Genomic DNA, 23,051 nt, shown 5'->3' on the forward strand with positions numbered 1-23,051 from the left:
GACTATGACTCTAGAATTGTATGATTATATAACAAAGGATTTTATCAGTTATTTCAAAATATTGATTGATATAGATTATTAGCCAATTATAATGTAATTATCTATACTAATAAAAGGGTAATATGCTAATTAGACTGGGAGACCTTTCAGGAGACCTTCCAGATGTCCTTCTGGACAAAACCATGGGGGCAGGGCCAAGGCAGAGGCAGTTAGAGGAGATCAGGCTAGCAGGGGAGGGCAGCTGGGGGCGATCAGGCCAGCAGGGGAGGGCAGTTGGGGGCAAGCAGGCCGGCGGCGGGGGGCAGTTGGCGATCAGGCCAGCAGGCAGAGTGGTTAGGTTAGGGGCGATCAGGCAGGCAGGTAGGTGAGCAGTTAGGAGCCAGTGGTCCCGGATTGCGAGAGGGATGTCCGACTGCCTGGGATCAGGCCTAAACCGGTGGTTGGACATCCCCTGAGGGGTTCCAGATTGGAGAGGGTGCAGGCTGGGCTGAGGGACACCCCCCCCCATGCACAAATTTCATGCACCGGGCCACGAGTTCTATATAATAAAATCCTAATGTGAAAATTGACTGAACGGCTGAATGACTGGTCGCTATGAAGTGCACTGACCACCAGGGGCAGACACTCAACGCAGGAGCTACCCCCTGGTGGTCAGTGTGCTCCCACAGGGGGAGTGCTGCTCAGCCAAAAGCTGGGCTCACAGCTGGCGAGCGCAGCGGCAGTGACAGGAGTCTCTCCTGTCTCCATGGCAGCACTAAGGACCCCTCAGGGGGGTCATGGACTGTGAAAAGGGGCAGGCCGGCTGACGGTCAACCCCTCCTCCCCCAGTGCACGAATGTCATGCACTGGGCCTCTAGTAGTACCAGGTATACCAGTTAATCAGATTTTTTTCAATAGATGGAGTTATGTATAGATTTGATATGTATGCTATTTTGTTGTATTGACAGCAAGCTTCAAAACTTCATATGTCAAATTTGCTGAAGGTGTTAACATCATAGATATTTTTACGGTTAAAAATGTCAAATTTCATGCCAAAAAAAAGAACATTTGTGGGAAGTTTTAATTCATTATTTTATTTTGAAGAAAAGTGCTGCTGAAAGTTATTGTATACTTCGGGAAGCTTATGGTGAACATGCTCCATCTCAAGATACTTGTGAATGCTGGTTTAAATGCTTTAAAAGTGATGATTTTGATGTGAAAGACAAAGAACGTCCAGGTCAACTGAAAAAGTTTGAAGACCAACAATTACAAGCATTATTGGATGAAGATGCGTGTCAAACTCAAAAACAACTTGCAGAAAGATTAAACGTTGCTCAGCAAACAATTTCCGATAGTTTACAAGCAATGGGGAAGATTTTAAAGGAAGGAAAATGGGTGCCACATCAACTGAATGAAAGACAAATGGAAAACCAAAAAGTCATCAGTAAAATGTTGCTTCAACAGCATGAAAGTCTTTTTTGCATCGAATTGTGACTGGCGATGAAAAGTGGATTTATTTTGAGAATCCCAAATGCACAAAATCATGGGTTAATCCAGGTCAACCATCAACATCGACTGCAAGGCCAAATCGCTTCAGAAAGAAGACAATGCTCTGCATTTGGTGGGATCAGGAAGGTATGGTGTATTATGAGCTTCTAAAACCAGGTGAAACCGTTAATACTGATCGCTGCTAACAACAAATAATTTGAACCATGCTTTGATCGTGAAATGACCAGAATGTGCCAGAAGACATGGCAAAGTAATTTTGCTTCATGATGACGCACCATCACACACTTCAAAACCAGTTAAAGACACGTTAAAAGATCTTGCCTGGGAAGTATTAACCCACCCGCTGTATTCACCAGTCCTTGCTCCATCAGATTACCACTTGTTCCAATTGAGGCACACGCACTTTCTGAGCAGCGGGTATGAAGAAATGGAAAATTGGGTCTCTGGATGGTTTGCCTCAAAACAGGAAAAGTTCTATTGGGACGGTATCCACAAATTACCTGAAAGATAGGGGAAATGTATAGCTAGCAATGGACATTACTTTGAATAAAGCACTTTTGATGTTTCTCTTGAAATTATCGTGTTTTCTTTGATTACAAAATCCGAATTATTAACCAGGACACCTGGTATATATAAGTAGAAGGTACAGTGGGGCCTTGACTTACGAGTTTAATTCGTTCCGTGATGGAGCTCGTTAAGGAGCTTGTTAAAGAGCTCGTTAACTCAAATTACTCTGTCAACTCAAAGCAAAAAATCGGCCGAGAGACAGCTGGTATCTCGAAAAACTCGTTAGTCGGGACACTCGTAAGTCAAGGCCCCACTGTACTTCACTGAATGGCAACAATAAGGGTAAAACTGGTAAGTAATTTTGGGGAGCATTATTATTATTTAGAGTGTATTTGTGACATAAATATAGCAATTTCCTATTGGCATATTAAGTAAATATATTGTGTGATAGGTACCAGTATCTGAGTTACTGTCACATAATCTTTAGTTCTTTTGTAACTCCATAGCTAAATACTTCACTTTAATTTTGAAGGGGAAACAATTTGTAAAGCTTACTTCATATTTTTGATTTGTAGCTCACAGACAGCCTAGAAATTTTCAATTAAAAAATTTTAAGAGAGTTTAAGAACACTTTTTTGGTTTCCTTATTTTTAAAAAACTAAGAAGTAATATGGCCACATTAGGGAAAATTTCAAAAACTGAAAAAGAATAAAATCTGTCAAAAGTTTTACTATCTAATACAACCACAGCTGATATTTTAAAAAGTTTGTTCTTTATGTATCCTAAAAATATAGAATGTAATTCTGTGTGTACAGAATTTTGTTAAGTTTTTTCCACCAAACTAGATTGAATGTTCCTAGGTGTTTAAATACTTTATGACTCTTATATAGTGCCAATGTACTTTTCTTTTATTAAAAAATTTATTGATTGGCTTATTGGTGTGCTGATTTTTAAAAATGTGATTTCTTTTGCTATCCACAGCATGATGAAGTAATGTCAAATGAAATAAATATCCTTAAGGAAAGCAGTGAACTGGCCACAGATCACAAAAAAGAATTATCCAAAAGGTATTGAATTCATATACTTCATTGATATTCAATTCAATGTAGACATCTTTGAACACTGACAGTGTATTTATCTCATTTAATTTTTACAGTCTTCTTATGAGATTATATTATCATTTTCACATTGACATTTTAGAAAAAGATCTGGGGTCAGATAGATTATAATTTGTCCAAAGTCTTGTATAAGTGGGGAGAAGCAGGATTTGAACTAGATCAGTCTAATTCTAGAGCCCATGCATTTAACTACTATGCTAGATTAACCTTGCAGAAAAGAAGCTAGAATTTTATCTATATTATGAATGCTGTTATATTATTTTTAAAAAATATTTTTAATAAGAAGAAAATATACTAAATATTAGCAGTAATATTATTAGGGTTGGAAGTTCTGAGTGATTTCTCCCTCTCCTTTCTAAATTGTTTGTAATGTGATTACTTTGGTTTAAGAAATTAAATTTAAAAAGACAAACATGGACTTGCCATTGTGTTAGGGCTAATCTATGAGAGGCCCCCTTATTGCAGGCTTATTTATCATCTAGTCCTAATTTCATATTTTCCAGTTCAATGGTTTTAAAATATTCATAGGGAAGCATTGGTTATGTGAAAGTCTGGTATTTGGCTACTAAAATAAAAATGATCAATATTAGTCTTTCTTCCATATAAAAAGTAATAAGTTTAATCTTTATCACTTTTTTCAATGTTGTTTTTCTCCTTATATTTTTCCTCATATTTTTTCTACCTACTATTTTAGTTTGTTAAAATTTGATGTAATTTTTTGTCTGATTTAACACAATGTTGTATATTCAATTATGCTAAGTTTAATAAAACATTGCTTCATGGTCCTGTGACTTCTAGATATTCTACTGCTTAAGTTTAAGAATCCATATTTTAGGTCTTTTGGATCTCTATGTGTAACACTCCTTTGAGCTTACTTGTTATGCTTTTTGAGATAAGAAATTGGTAAGGAAAGGAAGAAAAATGAAAATAGAAGAGGTGAGACGATGAAGATGTTAAGAGGTGGATAGAGGAGAGAATACTAGTAGTTATTTTAAATGGTCTTGTAAGAGAAGGCTGGGAAATGGAAATAAAAAGTCCCTCCCTGATTCATTTGACTAGGAAAGATACAAGATATATAAATTCTTTAAGAAACAGTTGTCCTAACCTGACCAGTTTTGCTCAGTGGTTATGTTAGAGCATCAGCCCTCAGACCAAAGGGTTGAGCATTTGATTCCCATTCAAGGGCATGGACCTTGGTTGGGGATTCAATCCCCGGCCCCGCTTGGGGCGCGTGTGGGAAGCAAGCAATTGATGTTTCTCTCTCTCTCCCCCCTTCTCCCTCCCTTCCATTCTGCCTGAAAATCAATGGAAAAAATATCCTCAGGTGAGGATTAAAACAACAACAACAAAAACAAGTTTCCTTCAAAGCACAGAATCCATTAAAGAAAAGAGTGCCCGGCTGGTGTGGTGCAATGGTTGAGTGTTGACCTATGAACCAGGAGGTCATGGTTTGAATCCCAGTCAGGGCATATGCCCTGGTTATGAGCTCCCGCAGCCAATAAATGATTCTTATCATTGATATTTTTCTCTCTCTCTCCCTCTCCCTTTCTTTCTGAAATGAATAAAAAAAAAATTTTAAAAAGAAAATAATTGATAAACATGACCAAAAAATATTTTAAACTTGTACATGGCAATAAAAATATTATAATCCAAGTCAAAAGAAAAATATACACTAGGAAAAACATTTGACAAAGGCTTGTTTCCTTAATATATAAAGAGGACTTGCAAATCTGGGGAAATATGTCCAATCCAATAACAACAAAAATAGACAAAGGATATGAATAGACACACCTTCAGTGTCTACCTAGAGCTATTTCTTTGTGGAACCACCAGAGGGTGTAGTGCAAACATAGATAAAATATACTTTACCCTTGAGTCATTTATTTTGTTGGCATACTACTAGTATTGAACACTAAGTGGCGAACTAGTTATTTAGTACTTGCTAAATACAAGACTCTTGTGAGCTCAGCAGTTCACAATAATTAATTTGGTTCTTAGTACCTTATAAGATAGATAAATAGTATTAGCCCCATTTTATAGTTGAGGTCTCAGAGAGCTAAATAATTCACCGAATATTAATCAAGTAGTAAAGTTGACTGACTCCAAACCCTTAATCACTATGCTGTTTTCCTTTCCCATATGTTCCTAAAATCTGCAGAAAATTGTATGGATTTCTTTTCTTGTGTTTAATTACAGTGATTATATTATTAGGACTGTAATGCATACAATTTGTCAAAATAGAAAATACAAAAAAATGAAAAAACATTTAAACTCCACCAGAGAGATAACCATCATCATTAGCATATTTCTGCTAGTTTTATACAAATACATGCATTAAATAGAGTTGATGTTGACTGCATATACAGGGTGGTGCAAAATTCGGTTTACAGTTGTGTGTGTAAAACACAGTTTATGCTTATATTATTATTTATTAATTACTGTATTAATTTCCACATGAATAACTATAAACTTACTTTTGTCCTATCCTGTTTAGTCTGTCTCTTGATTTTCCCCATTTTGAAAAGCCTTATTTGATACTAGAAGCCCGGTGCACAAAAATTTGTGCACTTGGGGGGGTCCCTCAGCTCGGCCTGTGCCCTCTCGCAGTCTGGGACCCCTCAGGAGATGACCACCTGCTGGCTTAGGCCTGCTCCCCGGGGAATTGGGCCTAAGCTGGCAATCAGACATCCCTCTGGCAGCCTGGGAGCCTCGGGGGATGTCCACTTGCCAGCAGGGAGCAGGCCTAAGCTGCAGTCTGACATCCTTAGTGCTGCTGAGGAGGCGGGAAAGGCTCCCACCACCACCACTGTACTGGCAGCTGTCAGCCTGGCTTGTGGCTGAGTAGAGCTCCCCCTGTGGGAGCTCACTGACCACCACAGGGCAGCTCCTGCATTGAGCGTCTGGCCCCTGGTGGTCAGGGTGTGTCATAGTGACCAGTCATTCCCAGTCGTTCTGCTGTTAGGGTCAGTTTGCATATTACCCTTTTATTATATAGGATAGAGGCCTGGTGCATGGGTGGGGCCGGCTGGTTTGCCCTGAGGTGTCTGATCAGGGTGGGGGTCCCACTGGGTGCTGCCAGCCTGGGTGAGGGTCCCCACTGGGGTGCCTGGCCAGCCTAGGTGAGGGGCTGATGGCTGTTTTCAGGCTGGCCACACCCCTTTTAGGGTGGGGGTCCCCACTGGGGTGCCTGGCCAGTCTGGGAGAGGGGCTGAGGCCCTTTTTCAGGCTGGCCAAGCCCCCCCCCCCCCCCGCGACAGAAGCTCCCAGCCTCTCCATTTTTTCTTTTTTTTTAATTCTGGGATTTATTTAACTTCTATAATTGAAACTTTGTTGCCTTCAGTGGAACTGAGAGCCTGCCAGGACGGGCGGGAAGCTTGGCTTCCTCCATCACTGGAGCAACCAAGCCTCCTGCTTGCTCCAGCTCCGTGGCTGCTGGCGCCATCTTGGTTGGGTTAATTTGCATATAGTCGCTCGATTGGCTTGTGGGCGTGGCTTAAGGCATAGCGAAGTTATGGTCAATTTGCATGTTTGTCTTTTATTAGATTATGATTTGTAATGGCAGCATATGGTATTTCATCTTGTTTAACCATTTTCCTTTTTTTCTTTCTTTATTGATTAGGATATTACATATGTGTCCTTATCCTCCCATTGCCCCCCCTCCCCTGCTCATGCCCTCACCCCCCTGGTGTCTGTGTCCATTGGTTATGCTTATATGCATGCATACAAGTCCTTTGGTTGATCTCTCCCCCTTACCCTCACTTTCCCCTACCTTCCCTCTGAGGTTTGAGCATCTGATCGATGCTTCTGTCTCTGGATCTGTTTTGTTCATCAGTTTATGTTGTTCATTATAATCCACAAATGTGTGAGATCATGTGATATTTATCTTTCTCTGACTGACCTCTTTCGCTTAGCATAATGCTCTCCAGCTCCATCCATGCTGTTGCAAATGGTAGAAGATGTTTCCTTTTTACAGCAGCGTAGTATTCCATTGTGTAGATGTACCACCGTTTTTTAATCCACTCATCTGCTGATGGGCACTTAGGCTGTTTCCAAATGTTAGCTATTGTAAATTGTGCTGCTATGAACATAGGCATGCATATATCCTTTATGATTGGTGTTTCTGGTTTCTTGGGATATATTCCTAGAAATGGGATTACTGGGTCAAATGGGAGTTCCATTTTTAGTTTTTTGAGAAAACTCCATACTGTTCTCCACAGTGGCTGCACCAGTCTGCATTCCCAGCAGCAGTGCACAAGGGTTCCTTTTTCTCCACATCCTCGCCAGCACTTGTCATTTGTTGATTTGTTGATGATAGCCATTCTGACGGGTGTGAGATGGTATCTCATTATCATTTTGATTTGCATCTCTCAGATGATTAGTGACTTTGAGCATGTTTTCATATGTCTCTTGGCCTTCCTTATGTCCTCACCTTCCCTTTTTTTAAAAATATATTTTTTATTGATTTCAGAAAGGAAGGGAGAGGGAGAGAGAGATAAAAGCATCAATGATGAGAGAGAACCATTAATTGGCTACCTCCTGCATGCCCCCTACTGGGAATGTGCCCTGACTGGGAATGGAACCATGACCTCCTGATTCATAGGTCGAGGCTCAACCATTGAGCCACGCTTAAAAATGTTTTAAATTATTTACATGTTGTTTCTCTTATGGCACCTTCATGAACATCTTTTTAAAAATAAATCTTTCTAAAAAAAAAAAGAAAAAAATCTTTCTCTACTTTTTAAGATAATTTTCTTATGTAAATTCTCAGATGTGGAATTTACAGTATAAAGAGATATGAATACTTTTTAAGGGCCAATACATCTACTGTTAGTTGCTTCCCACAAAAGCATAAATTTAGATTACTAGCAGTATTGGTCTCGCTGCATCCTCATCGTTATAATTGAGTGTTAATAAGAAGCCTTGTGTTAATTTAATAGATGAAAATGGCATCTTCTTTTAATTTTCATATTTATTTGATTACTAATAGGTTTGAACATTTTAAAATTTGTTAGAATTTTATAGTTCCTTTTCTGTGGCTTTTTTCTTTCTATTCTTTCTCCATTTTCTATTAGGGGGGTCCTTATTGTCTTTCTTATCAACTTGTCTGTCATCTTTATATAATAACTATATTAAACTTTTGCCAGTTTGTCATATTATATCCTTAATTTGTGGTCTGATTTATACTTCTTCAGAGATACAAGTTTTAAATGTTCACATTATTAATCACTTTTATAATTTTTTCTATTGTTTTTACCTTCAGAAAAATCCTTTCCCATTCAGAGATCAAATGGGTTTTTAATTCTGCAGGTATTTATTTTGGCATAAGTTAATAAGTGAATATCTAAATTTATCTTTGTTTTTTAAATAAGAAATTTTCACCAGTTTTTTGAAAAATAAATCTATTTCAACTGATGTGTGATTTCCTGTTGTCATATGTTGTTTTGTGTATTTGAAGATCTATTTTTGGACTATTTGTTTTATTCCATTAATCTGTAAATCTATTTTTATATCAATACAATCTTATTTTAAGTTAGATAACTTTATTTATATATTTTAATACCTCAAAAAAAAAATAAGTCCCAAACTCATTTTTCCTTGGCTCTTCATGCTACACATTATTTTTCTATTTTCAAAATTTAGTTATGTTTAATAGGTAAAATATTCACATGGTTCAAAATCCAAGATATATAAAAGAGTGTACTATGAAAATATACTGGCCCCATAAATACACTGTATTCCATTAGTGATGCAACAGGGCCACTGTTTTAATTACTTATAATATGATTTAATATCTAGAACTAGTTCCTCCTCCTTACTCTTTTTCAAGTTTTCTTAGCTATTATTTCTGAAATTTTCCTTCTGATTTTTGCAACCACCTTGTTCATATTTTAAAAAAATTCCTGTTGTTTCTGTAACCGATTTGGCTCAGTGGATAGAGCGTCGGCCTGCGGACTGAAAGGTCCCAGGTTCGATTCCGGTCAAGGGCATGTACCTTGGTTGCGGGCACATCCCCAGTAGTGGGTGTGCAGGAGGCAGCTGATCGATGTTTCTCTCTCATCGATGTTTCTGGCTCTCTATCTCCCTTCCTTTCTGTAAAAAATCAATAAAATATATTTTTTAAAAAATTCCTGTTATATTTAGTGATATTACAAAGAATTTATAGATTAACTTTATAGATTAAATTAATGAGTTAATTTATAGATTAACTTGTTTATGATGTCAAATACCTCTATCTGAGAAAGTGGTATTTCCCTCCATTTGTTCAAGTTTTCTTTTGTGGCCCTTAAGGAACTTTTTCGTATTTTCTTTATATAAATCTGTATTTCTTTTAAGAATATTCCTATTCTTAACATTCCTAGGTATGTTTTTTTGTTCTATTACAAATTTAGTCTTGTCTCCTGTTAGATCTTCTAACATGTTGTTAAGGTGAATTTTAGAATTTTTTTTTCCTTAAGCTCTAAGGGACTTTATTGAGAATTGTGTTAAACTTCAATTTGAGAAGAACTACTGTCTTTATAATTTTCAATATTCCTATCCAGGAAAATGCTTTGGTTTTCCTTTATTTTTTCTTCTATATCTAAGTCAAGTTTTTTATTTTTCTATATATAAAATGATAAAATTCTTTTTTTTAATTAAATCTTTATTGTTCAGATTACATTTGTTCCCCTTCCCCCCCCCCCCATAACTCCCCTCCTCCGAGTTCCTGCCCCACCCCTCCGCCCTCACTCCCCACCCACTGTCCTCATCCATAGGTGCACGATTTTTGTCCAGTCTCTTCCCGCATCTCCCATTCCCCTTTCCCCCCCAAGAATAGTCTGTCCATTCCCTTTCTATGTCCCCGATTCATTATAATCACCAGTTCATTCTGTACATCAGATTATTTATTCACTTGATTCTTAGATTCACTTGTTGATAGATGCATGTTTGTTGTTCACAATTTGTATCTTTACCTTTTTCTTCTTCCTCTTCTTAAAGGATACCTTTCAGCATTTCATGTAATACTGGTTTAGTGGTGATGAACTCCTTTAGCTTTTCCTTATCTGTGAAGCTCTTTATCTGACCTTCAATTCTGAATGATAGCTTTGCTGGATAAAGTACTCTTGGTTGTAGGTTCTTGGTATTCAGCACTTTGAATATTTCTTGCCATTCCCTTCTGGCCTGCAAAGTTTCTGTTGAGAAATCAGCTGACAGTCATATGGGTATTCCCTTGTAGGTAATTGAGTCTCTTTCTCTTGCTGCTTTTAAGATTCTCTCTTTGTCTTTTGCTCTTGGCATTTTAATGATGATGTGTCTTGGTGTGGTCCTCTTTGGATTCCTTTTGTTTGGGGTTCTCTGCGCTTCTTGGACCTGTAAGTCCATTTCTTTCACCAGGTGGGGGAAGTTTTCTGCCATTATTTCTTCAAATAGGTTTTCAATATCTTGCTGTCTCTCATCTTCTGGCACCCCAATAATTCTGATATTAGTGCGCTTGAAGCTGTCCCAGAGGCTCCTTACACTATCTTCGTATTTTTGGATTCTTTTTTCATTTTGCTTTTCTGGTTGGGTGTTTTTTGCTTCTTCGAATGTCAAATCTTTGGCTTGATTCTTGCGCTCCTCTGGTCTGCTATTGGGTATAATATTCTTTATTTCAGTCCGTGTATGCTTAATTTCTAGTTTCTTTATCGTAGCATCGAGGGTCTCATTAGTTTTTGTGAGGCTCTCCACAAGTTTATTGCAAGCCCTCAAAATTGCGTTTTTTAGCTCCATATCCTCCATTTCTGTCATGTTTTTTTGTCTCCGCATTTTTTATGCTTTCTTGGTGCACCCCCTTGTGGTCTTTGTGCGCAGTCTTGTTCTAGTTAAGCCTTGATTTTTTTAGTTAATACTGAGGGATTTGACCACCAGGCTGACTGGCTGTGAGAATCAGCTGTGTGGAAAACTTCTGTCCTCTGGGGAGGTGCTAATCTAGCCTTTGCCTGAGGCGATCCAGCAAATGGCTCTGCGCAGGGCTTGGGTGGGGCGGGATCAACAGGGCGGGTGGAGGGAGCAGTTATGACTGCTCTCAGTCCCGTTCCTAGAGGCTCTGCTTCTCAGAACCCCGGCAGCCGCTGCAAACCTCGGAGAGAAAGCTGCCCTCAGATTCCAACTGATGCCGGACAATCCCGCTTCTCCCGTCTGAGTCTGAGTCCCTAGAGACTCGCCGGGATCCGGAGCCCAGAGTCTGAGACTCCCTCCCGACTGAAAACGACAACTGCGCCCTCAGCCACCAGCCCTCTTTGCACGCGCACCTCGGTACCTTTGTATTTTCCACACTGCGCCTCCTCTGAGCCTCGGTTTGCTGTTCTCTTTCCTTCTAGTTGAAGAGTCTCTCCTCAGCCAGCATTCCTGTGGTTCTGGGTGATGTCTGTTCCGTCTTTTAGTTGTATTTTTTGAAGTGGTTGTTTGCGGCAGCAGTCTCCGGTGTTTACCTATGCCGCCATCTTCGGAAAACTGAATCATAAAATTCTTATTATGGTTATTCCTAGATTTTTATTAACTTTGTTGCTATTGTAGATTTCTTCCATTTTATTTTATATTAATTATTGCTGTTATACAGGAAAGTTATTGATTTGAATGTATTTGTCTTATATCTACCCCCTTGGAATTTAAAATTCTAAGGATACTTAAGTTGATTCTTTTGGCTTTTCAGGGTGTCCAATCATATCATTTGTTAATAATGAGAGTATTGCTTTTCCTTCTCACTAGATATCTCTTCCTTTTATTTTTCTTCCCTTCCACATCTCTTATTGCTTGGCCAGAAATTTTAGAGCTATGATAAATAATAATAATGATCATGGGTATCCTTGTTTAGTCCCTGATGATTTGGGGAACAATATTTTGCTCTGTTTATAGGATTTCATTCTAACTGAGCTATAGTTTCTTTTTAAAAAATATGTTTATGGATTTTGAGAGAGAGAGGAAGGGAGAAGGATAGAGAGATAGAAACATTGATGAGAGAGGAATATCATCTATCAACTGCCTCTGTACCCCGACTGGGGATCGAACCTGCAATCCAGGCGTGTGCACTGATCAGGAATCAAACCACCCACCTCCTGGTTCCTGGGTTGAGGCTCAACTGCTAAGCCACACCAGCTGGGCTATAGTTTCTTTTAAAAGAGTTTAGAAGAAATCTAATTTTTAAATAAATTGAAAATGAAGTCTGTATTTATCACTCAGTATAATTTTAGATTTTCAGGAAAATAATAAATTTAAGGATGATCCCAATTTTTTATTATTAAGGTTTTTATTTTCAAACAATTGTATTATCTGTTTGTTATATATAGTCTTACTGTAGTAAACATTATTATTTGGCACAGTTGGAAAATAGGATATTTTAGTTAAAAACTGCTTAGCTTTTTAAAAATTAGAATATACTTAATTGTATACTATGCAACTACACTCAGAATAATTTAACTTTCTTTTTTTTAAACTCAGTAGTCACTTCAGAATCTTAGTGGAACTCATGATTTTCCCAGACATCATTTAAAAAAATTTTAAAATATGATAGTACTAGTTAATAGAGTTTAAATTATTTAAACACTAAATAACAACAAAAATGCTGCGATTATTTAAAATAGAGCCTATATGCTTTTCTTTTGGCATATTTAACATTATATCTGTATATATGTATTTTATCTAATTATAAAGTACTGTTGAGTTATTATGCATTCAAAAATACTGAGTAAAAGACCCAGGCCTCTATATAACTCAATAAATACTTGTTTTATAAATTGGCCAAGATAATAAAAAATATCTATACTGGTCTTCTATTACTTAGAAGCACAAAAGAAGTTCACACTTAACATTTTTACCCAATCAAGACTGAAATCTGACCAAAGAGCAATTAGATTACTATGTATATAAATTGCCTGGAATAATGTCTCATTTGTAAAACAAGTCCCAAAAAAACAAATATAAATATGACTTTCTGTCTGTTTAATTTTACAGCACAAAAAAGCATTTTATAAGGACTCCAGTTGTAGAAAAGCAGATGTACTGCCCTCTTCAGAATTATCCAGTGAACAACATGGTAACAGGTAATTTAAAATAAAATTTAGCCCAGCTGGTGTGGCTCAGCGGTTGAGTATCAAATCAGGAAACAAGAGATCACTGGTTCATTTCCTGGTTCAGGGCACATGCCTGGGTTGCAGGCTCAATCACCAGTGTGGGGCAATAAAAATACTAATCAGTTTTTTCTGATTGAATTCATAGTTAATTTATTAACTGTGAACTTGTTATCTATTATGAGAAACAATCAAACTATATGCATAGATAACCTGTTGGTAATGGTGTTTTAAATTCAATCATTCTTGAGAGCTATCAGCATTTTTGTCATACAGGATTCACATTTTAAATTGTTTCACTTTTAGTATAAACCATAAACACTTATATTACCCATGAAATATAATCACTCAGATAAGAATTTGATATGAAGGTAATATTGCTAAAGTGACTGAGTTCTTTTTTTTAAAATATATTTTTATTGATTTCAGAGAGGAAGGGAGAGGGAGAGAGAGATAGAAACATCAATGATGAGAGAGTATCATTGATCGGCTGCCTCCTGCACATTCCCTACTAGGTAGGGATCGAGCCCACAATCAGAGCATGTGCCCTTGACTGGAATCGAACGCAGGACCTTCCAATCTACAGTTCAATGCTCTATTCACTGAGCCAAACCAGCTAGGGCAACTGACTGAGTTCTTAAATTCTAGGAGTTCTTTTTGACATTAATATCTATTTCAAATTATTCATGACATCAAAATTCCTCATACCAATAATCTTAGTTGACTAAGCAATAATGTCAATTTTCCCATTAAGTTTTTATTAAAAGAATATTATCTCAGTGTTAGCAGTGAAGGAAAGTATTGCCTGTGCTATTAGGAAAGATGAACTGTTTGTGCTGATTGTAGCTAGTTGAATAATTCTAAATGATTATACTCTAAACCAGACACACTTCCCAGTTTTTTAAATCCAGGTACTTTAATATTCCATCCCCAAACTCGACATGACACTCTCAATAGTCAAAGTGGTTAATTAAGTATCTTTGTTTTAAAGGGAGGTACAAGGGTAGCTCAGCTAGTTAGAGTTTTGTTCTGATTCACCAAGGTTGTGGTTTCTGTGAGTGACCCCACATCCTGCGTGGTTCAGGGTTCGGGCTCTGGAAGAGGGGCCGCACACAAATGAAAGAAATGAGACAAGAAATAATAATTTGGAAATTGGGGTGGAGGTGAGAGCCCATCCCAAGAGGATGGACTCCACTTATGCTCAGGCCTTGCCATCCTTTTATTCAGTTTGGGATACACCTATAGCCCTTAGGCAGGCAATTTTCAGTAACAGACAGACTATCTTATCAGTAAGGATTTACATGACTATCTGGTAGGGAAGTTGCTTCAGCTACCATTGTCTGGACTAAAGAGTGGGTGCACAGCCCTGACCTTTGCCAGTGCTCAAGGGTCACCAGCCTTCCGGGTTCCTTGTCCACACCTCTCTGCTAGAGAAGACAATAGGCGGTTTCCCACATCTCCTTTTCTTTTCCTTAAAAAATCTTGAAAAGTGAATGCCTCCTAAAAGCGTTCGAGTCCTTTTAAGACTCTTCATTCCTCATCTGCAGACTAGAAATAAACATATGAGAATAAAAATGAGACAAGCAATAGTGTTTATGCTGAGAGGCAAATATCATGTCCTTTTTAAATTGCTGCCAGGTGGCCAACCTTGGCTCGGTGGATAGAGCGTCGGCCTGCAGACTAAAGGGTCCCAGGTTCGATTCCAGTCAAGGGCATGTACCTTGGTTGCAGGCACATCCCCAGTAGGGGGTGTGCAGGAGGCAGCTGATCGATGTTTCTCTCTCATCGATGTTTCTAACTCTCTATCTCTCTCCCTTCTTCCCTGTAAAAAAATCAATAAAATATATCATATATCATATATATATATATATATATATATATATATATATATATATATATATATTGCTGCCAGGTATCCAAGGAATCAGTCTGTAGTTTCTTTCTGGGCCAACAGTTTTTTGAGTCCCAATTTCAATGTCATTGTCCAACAGTTCTTTATGTGTACATGCCAGCAAAGATATTCTAGTTTTGGATGGTGGACAAATGATGGCAATGCAGGTCCAACCTTCTCTGGCTTGGTCCTGGGCAACCTGCAGTGACACACAGCTGCTGACTGCTAGTATGGCAAGGCATCTTCACCATCTTCCATCTCTGGACTGTTTCTCCTCTTGTCTTGGGAGCCACTTCTATTCTGTGGCTGGAGCAATCTGGTCAGTTCCTCTCTGGGATTCGTTGTTGCAGGAATCCACATGGGCTTGGAGGAGTTTTCTGGAAATATACAAACATATTCTCGACCAAAGGTTAATAAAGGAATCTTTTCTATAAACTAGACTTGGGATCCTTTCATTTTTTTTCCCAAATGATTTTCCTTTTGCTTATTTTGACACCATGTGTGTTTTCATGGGTGTCTTGTCTTCAGCATTAAAAGTGAAAAATAATTTTTAAAGTAAAAAATTTTCTTGACGTAATTAACTCACAGGGGATTATTCCACTATCCCCCTTCTTTTTTTGATTTAAATAATATTAAGAGACTTTTGGAAATTTTGCAATGCAGTCTTGATAATTTTTTAATTTTAATTTTCTGTACAGAAATATGACTGCTTTGGATTTATAGCATGTTAATCAGTTTTTGAACTATGAAATAAACCATTAGTAAAAAATTAGTTAATGCTTCAGGAACAGTTTCCTGCCCAGTACAACAAAGTTTTTATGAATATTCATTTATTTTAATTAGCCAATTTAAATCAATCTGAAATGAGATTTATTTTTTAACTTTACTTGTCCTAAGTTATGGACAGTAAATGACATTAATTAAATTTCTGCTATCAGTCTTTGAGTAACTTTACATAAACTTTGTTTAGGGAGGCAAAAACACAAATTATTTACTTTAGCTTATGAGGCCCAATATATTTAATTACAGTTAGACATCTGAAGGAACCCTCTTTTTATTTCCTTCCAGACACTTTTCTTTCTTTTTTACACCAAGCAACAAATGTAACGAACATGGTTGCTTTTTGAGATTTTAACAAATACTTCCACAAAGCCATATATTTTAAGTGATTTTTCATTTATGTTGACTGTAATTATTGTCAGATTTAGCATTTTAACAACAATCTTTAGTTTACCCTGTAAATATTAGCAATTATACTTTTAAAGAGTATCCCCTTTGGCTTATTTGCATATACAGAGGGATTATGGGAGGTTTCAGTAATTTTCCTAGACTTTACTTGGATTCAATTATAATTTCAGCATATAAAGAATAAATAATATGTAATATTTTAAAATGAGGCACATGGTTTATTGCAAGCAGTGTACTGAGCATTGAAAATAATTCATATAGTCCTCTTCCTGTCAAGATGGCGGGGATGTTGCTGTGCGAGCACTGGGAGCTTCTCTGCCTGCTGTGGCCCCAGCAGCAACTCCACAGCGTCGCAGGGCCCTCATCGTGGCCCCAGAAACCACTGGCTGCAGAGCTCCCGTTCCCAGCCAGCCTGTGTGGCGGGCGCCCCCGCTATGTCCTCCTGGCGGCCCCCAGTGTCTCTGGCCATCAGTGTCTCTGCCATCTTGTTTGCAGAAGCCCAGGTTCAGGCCCCTCTGTCATTCCTGCAATGCCCTCACCCACAGCAGTAACTGAGGTGGCTTCTGGAGAGACTGCAGATGTAGTCCAAGCTGCTGCAGAACAGAGCTTCACTGAACTTGGGCTGGGGTCATATACCCCAGTGGGATTGATCCAGAACCTACTGGAATATATGCATGTTGACCTTGGCCTCCCTTGGTGGAGGGCCATTGCTCTGTGTACAGTCCTTGCCCGCTGCCTGGTGTTTCCTCTCATTGTGAAGGGCCAACGAGAGGCAGCCAAGATCCACAGCCACATGCCAGAGATCCAGAAGTTTTCCACTCGAATCAGAGAGGCCAAGTTGGCAGGAGACCATGCTGAGTTTTACAGGTCCTCCTTGGAGATGACATTGTATCAGAAAAAGCATGACATTAAACTCTTTAAACCTCTCATTCTACCTCTGACTCAGGCGCCAATCTTCATCTCCTTCTTCATTTCCTTGAGAGAAATGGCCAACCTTCCTGTACCCAGCCTACAGACAGGTGGCCTCTGGTGGTTCCAGGATCTCACACTATCTGACCCCACCTACATATTACCACTGGTAGTCACTGCTACAATGTGAGGTGTCCTTGAGTTATGTGCTGAGACTGGTGTGCAAAGTTCTGACCTCCACTGGATGAGAAATGTTATGAGATTGATAACCCTTGCAGTCTTGCCCATAACTGTCCATTTCCCCTTGGCAGTGTTCGTGTATTGGTTCTCCTCGAATATGTTTTCCCTGGTCCAGGTATCTTGCCTCCGGATTCCAGGTGTACACACTATGCTTAAAATCCCCCAATGTGCTGTGCATGACTCCGACAAATTACCTCCACGGGAAGGCTTCATAAAGAGCTTCAAAAGTGGCTGGAAGAATGCTGAAATCAACTATCAGTTACAAAAGCGTGAATGGTGCATGCAGAATCACTTGGAACTAGCAGCCAGGGCTCCCTTACGACAGACCTTTACCCACAACCCTCTGCTACAGCATGGTAAAAATCCCCCTCCCAACACCCCTAACAGCAGCAGCAACAAACCAAAGTCAAAGAAACCCTGGCGTGACACACTCAGCTGAATTCTGTTCCCTGCTCATACTGACATTAACTCTGTTTCTCCAAAGACTCAGCCTTAGAACAAGATTTTTGCTGGGTCCTTGCCCCAGACCTAGAAACTATGGGACATGGAGATGTCTGTTTTAAAATGGATTCCACTGTAAACTCTTACATTTAAGCATAAAAGAGCACTCGGGAGCCAAGTGATCTTTCCATCTACAGAATTAGTAAACCTCTGTATTATTAAAAAAAAAAAAAAGAAAGAAAGAAAATAATTCATAAACTCCCAATCTGTGATATGCAAATACCCAGAGCATTACTGGCAGATGCCCCCACAGGAATCATGACTCTTGGCTTGCCTGGTGTCCCTGACTGGACACATGCCCCCACTGAAAGTTTCCTATTTTGAACTTGGCCCTGAATCTTTGCAAGTTCCTTTCTGGAGCAGAGTGCCTTTACAATGCACGTGACCTGTCCCTTGCTCTTGATTGGAGCTCAGGTGCATGGTCTTTCCTGATTGGCTAATTCAAAGGGAGGGGTTGGCCTTTGCTGTTTCAAGATGGCAGCCCCCAGGGGAGCAGCAAGCCATGTGGCCAACATGGCAGCTGCCAAGTCAAGCAGTCCAAAATGGCGGCTGTCTAAACTGTTCTTTGACAGAAAAGATGATTTGTTTATTCTCACAATAAACAAGGAAAGAGCAAACCAAAATCTCTAAAAGATAGACAGCCAAAATTATATTGCAGACAAGCAGAAATCTCACTAGCTGTTTCTGGTGGCTGAACCCTGAGAGGGAGAGCAAGAAGAGCCCCCAAGATTAAGAATTCTTGGCAGCTGCTGGGACATTCTTGTAATCTCTCTCACGCTTTCAACCCCACCACACACAACTAGGCTTCCCCAAAGCAGGACTTGCCTCTTCTTTAAATAAATTGAACAACAACAAAGAGACACAAAAACATCAACACTCTTATATAGACATGCAGAACACACTAAAAGTTTACACCAGAGAATGTACAGCATTAAAAATTACCAAAGCAGTATCTTTTGTCCCTGGTTCAGGAACTGCCCTCTCTAGAATTTCAGTATATTCCCAATGGACTATTCAAAAAAAAAAAAAATTGGGCTGGGGTCTTTTCTAGTTGCCTCTACCTCCCTTTATCTGGGGGAATCTTCTATGAAGATAAATCAGAGGCATGCTTCCTATGGGGAAAAGGGTGTAGACATTTATTAACTTCAGAATAGTTCTGAGACAGTCTCTAAAATTGTTTATTAATTTCCATCTTATTGGAAGAATTTTTTTTATGCTTTTCCTTAGAAGCTTCTAATTTCCAAATCAAGATATGCTTCCCATATACTCATTCAGTTTAATTTCAGAGCTGGCATTTTCTAATTTCTGCTTGCAAAATATTAACATAGATACCCCAAACACTGTATTTTGGCCATTTCTCAGTTAATATTTTCTAGTTAAATCTTCCCATTTCTGTAAAGTACTTGCAAGTAAAGGCTTCCTATCAGGAGTATTAGATGAGGGCTGGGGTCTTGGGAGCTTCTGGCCTTGGAGGCACAATTTCCCATGTTAAATTTTTTTTTTTCTCTCTCTCTCTCTTTTTTAATTTTGGATATCTGTAGTCTGAGCAAACTTTCTAGACATGTTATGTAGTGGGTCAAATGTGGCCTCAATTTCTCTCCCGGTTGTCTAAAACCACAGGAAAGGTTCCTGAACCTTGGTCCCGGGCAGACCAAGCCTTATGGTAACGCCCTAGATGAGCCATTTAGTTAATTACAGTTGCATTGGGACTTCCCTATGGGGCTCCTGCATTTCTGACACCTCCACAAAGATTCTTAGTCACCTAAGAATACCCCAGAATTGGACTATTCTAAAAAAAAAAAAATGTTGCCCCTTTATCTTTGGAGCTGAATGAGTTCAGCTCATTTATACGGCAAATGTTATTTTTGCTCAGACTCTCAACAATTCCAATTGAAAAGCCAAAATCAAAACCAGCCACCAATTTTTTCCTCCAGTCCCACCTTAGCCTGAGTTCTATCAAGCCTTAACCTGGAATTCTGTCAACTCTGGTTCCACCTCGAGGATTTTAAAACATAGCTCAAATGAAGTCAGACCCTCTACCAAATCCTCCTTTATTATTTTAAATAAACTACTCTTTATTATGGAAATACCAATCTTGTTGCTAGAACCTAGCCTATATTTTTTCCCTGGGTCAAATCCGCCATCTTTCTGAGGAAAAAAACCAGTCTTGGGTTTTATTCTGTAGCATTCGTAAAGAGATTAAGTTCAGCTCAAAACAATCTAATATCCGAAATCGGAAGGTGTGCACACATTTTTTAAGCTAGCTTCTCTCTTTACACGTGCACAGAAATCCCAGACACATTTCTAAATTTTGTAAAAATTTTCATGGCGAGAAGAAAACTTTTCCTAGCACACTTGGGAGGGGGACAGGATTGCCACGTGCCTCCCCTCCCCCACCTCCAGCTTGCTTTTCATAAATTGAGCATTTAGCCCGTGGTTTGCATGGGCTTGCTCCTGACATTTCTCCAAAAATTCTCCCTTCCATAGTAAATAATCTCCTCCATCCAGAGTTGCACAAGCCAGAGAATACCAATCATAATGAGCTAAGAATGCTTCAGAAATATTAATCATAATTTCTCCTGTAATCCCTCTTGGATAGCTCTTTGCACAGGTGATTCTATTAATGGCAAATTAAACATTTCAGGATTAGGACATGGAGGTGGAGAGGGCCATGAAGGCCATTCCTCCAATTTTTCTTTTCTTTTTGCTCTTCTTTAGAAGCAGAGGGTATAAGGGGAGGCGATTTATCTTCCTTAGCCTCTCTAAAAGGCTCTAGCAAATGCAATACTGTGTTCCATAAGGAGAAACAGTTTGGAGGCAAGTTTTTTCCCTGCTGCTGAGCTTTTTTCAAGTTCTGACCAACTCTTTGCCAAACATTCAAGATCTAATGTACCTTCTTCAGGAAACCAAGGGTTATGTTCTATAATATCAAGCAAAAACTGTAAGAGAATACCTTCTGAAACTTTAAGCATGCAAATGAAAAGTCTACAATAAAGTTTCTTACTTTTTAACCGAATTCTGCCCCATTAGCCTGGCTAGAAAAAACACGTTCACACCCTACTTACAGATCATGATTTCTGCAGCTGACTGTGGGCTTTGCGTGTGGTGAATATCCCCCACCTATCCGGTATCCCCACCTATCCGGTGAATTCTTCTTTGTTTTTTCGCTCTAACCGAAGTCTTCTCCTCCAGAGTGTCCCACATTGGGTGCCAGATGTGAATGACCCCCATGTCCTGCGTGGTTCAGGGTTCGGGCTCTGGAAGAGGGGCCGCACGCAAATGAAAGAGATGAGACAAGAAATAATAATTTGGAAATTGGGGTGGAGGTGAGAGCCCATCCCAAGAGGATGGACTCCACTTATGCTCAGGCCTTGCCATCCTTTTATTCAGTTTGGGATACACCTATAGCCCTTAGGCAGGCAATTTCCAGTAACAGACAGACTATCTCATCAGTAAGGATTCACATGACTATCTGGTGGGGAAGTTGCTTCAGCTACCATTGTCTGGACTAAAGAGTGGGTGCACAGCCCTGACCTTTGCCAGGGCTCAAGGGTCACCAGCATTCCGGGCTCCTTGTCCACACCTCTCTGCTAGAGAAGACAATAGGCAGTTTCCCACAGTTTCCATCCCCAGTCAGGGCATATATAAGAATCAACCATAAATAAGTAGAATAACAAATTGATGTTTCTCTCTCTCCCTTCCTCTCTCTAAAAACCAATAAATAAAAATAAAAGGAGGTAGAAGATTGTGGGGAACAGGTAAGGGATAAGAAGGGTATTCACTGATAATTATCAAGTGTCATGGAGAATCTTCTGACTAGTATTTTTTCTTCTTTCCTAAGAACCTTCTTTAGAAATCTTAACCCTAATCAACCATGACACTGAAAATCAGATAGTATGACAAAATTTCAAATATATACCTTTTTTTTTTTGTAGGCTATATATCAATTGATGCCATGAAGAAATTCCTTGGGGAGCTACATGACTTCATTCCTGGAAGTTCAGGATATTTGGCATACCATATTCAAAATGAAATTAATATGTCTACCATAAAAAACAAATTGAAGAGGAAATAAATTAATTTGTCCATGTATCTGGGCATTTATTTTCTATAAAATATTATCAAAGATGGGCATGATTTTAAATTCTCCCATTTGGGACGGGGGTATGAAGAAATGGGGATGATTTCTTTCCTTTCTTCCTCAAAAAAGTATCTTTAGAAAATTCAAAATCTTTTTGGCTTTGTATTTTGACATTTGGGCTGGACTGTTTCCCCAGCTTGTAACATATGTCTACAAATTCTGAGTGTACAGTTATTTGGAGTAATTGTCATTGAAACATACTTTATAAGATCTCTCTCTCTCTCTCTCTCTCTCTCCCTCTCCCTCTCTCTCTCTCCCTCTCTCTCTCTCTCTCTCTCTCTGTCTCTCTCCCTCTCTCTCTCTCCTGATTCTCTTTTAGCTTTAACATTCTATTATATGTATATTTTTCTAGGCTCATTGATGTGAATGTAAAATTTATTATTCTGATCATCTTATTTCAATTAAATAATTAGAATACTATAGTTGAATTCTGAATTACTGTTTCTGACTTGAAAATATGGAGTAGAACATTTTAATAATTCAGACTTCAAGTGTGGACAGTTTCTGATAATAAATGTATCAGAAGTGATTTAATATAAACAAATGTTATGTCATCTGAAATGAACCCTCAAGGCATCTTAAAATCTTAGTACTGGAAAGGACCTTAAGAGAACATAGAGTCCAACCCATTTATTGCTTTTAAAAAAATATATTTTATTGATTTTTTTACAGAGAGGAAGGGAGAGGGATAGAGAGGTAGAAACATCGATGAGAGAGAAACATTGATCAGCTTCCTCCTGTACACCTCCTACTGGGGATGTGCCCGCAACCAAGGTACATGCCCTTGACCGGAATCGAACCGGGGATCTTTTAGTCCGCAGGCCGACGCTCTATCCCCTGAGCCAAACCGGTTAGGGCCCATTTATTGCTTTTAATGAGGAAATGAAGGCCTTGAAAAGGTGCCGGGGTTCTTGTCCCAGCATCAAGAAGGGTTCAGGAATCTGGAGAAGGCTGTGCGTAGATGTTAAATAAGAGTCCAGAGACTA

The 23,051-nt window shown here is 38.9% G+C and overlaps 1 protein-coding gene and 1 pseudogene across 1 annotated transcript in view; both read left to right on the plus strand.

The window, feature by feature from the left end:
• TERB2 (telomere repeat binding bouquet formation protein 2) overlaps window positions 1-21,999 on the plus strand; it is a 28,624-nt gene extending 6,625 nt beyond the window's left edge. The window contains exons 5-7 of the mRNA XM_006105520.1: window positions 2,977-3,062; window positions 13,080-13,168; window positions 21,860-21,999. Of these exons, the coding sequence (XP_006105582.1) occupies window positions 2,977-3,062; window positions 13,080-13,168; window positions 21,860-21,999 (315 nt within the window). The remainder of the gene's footprint in view (window positions 1-2,976; window positions 3,063-13,079; window positions 13,169-21,859) is intronic.
• On the plus strand, window positions 15,317-18,083 carry LOC102433945 (annotated as a pseudogene).
• Window positions 22,000-23,051: the final 1,052 nt, after the last annotated feature.

This window comes from Myotis lucifugus, unplaced genomic scaffold (assembly GCF_000147115.1).
Source record: "Myotis lucifugus unplaced genomic scaffold, Myoluc2.0 scaffold_692, whole genome shotgun sequence".
Classification (NCBI taxonomy): domain Eukaryota; kingdom Metazoa; phylum Chordata; class Mammalia; order Chiroptera; family Vespertilionidae; genus Myotis; species Myotis lucifugus.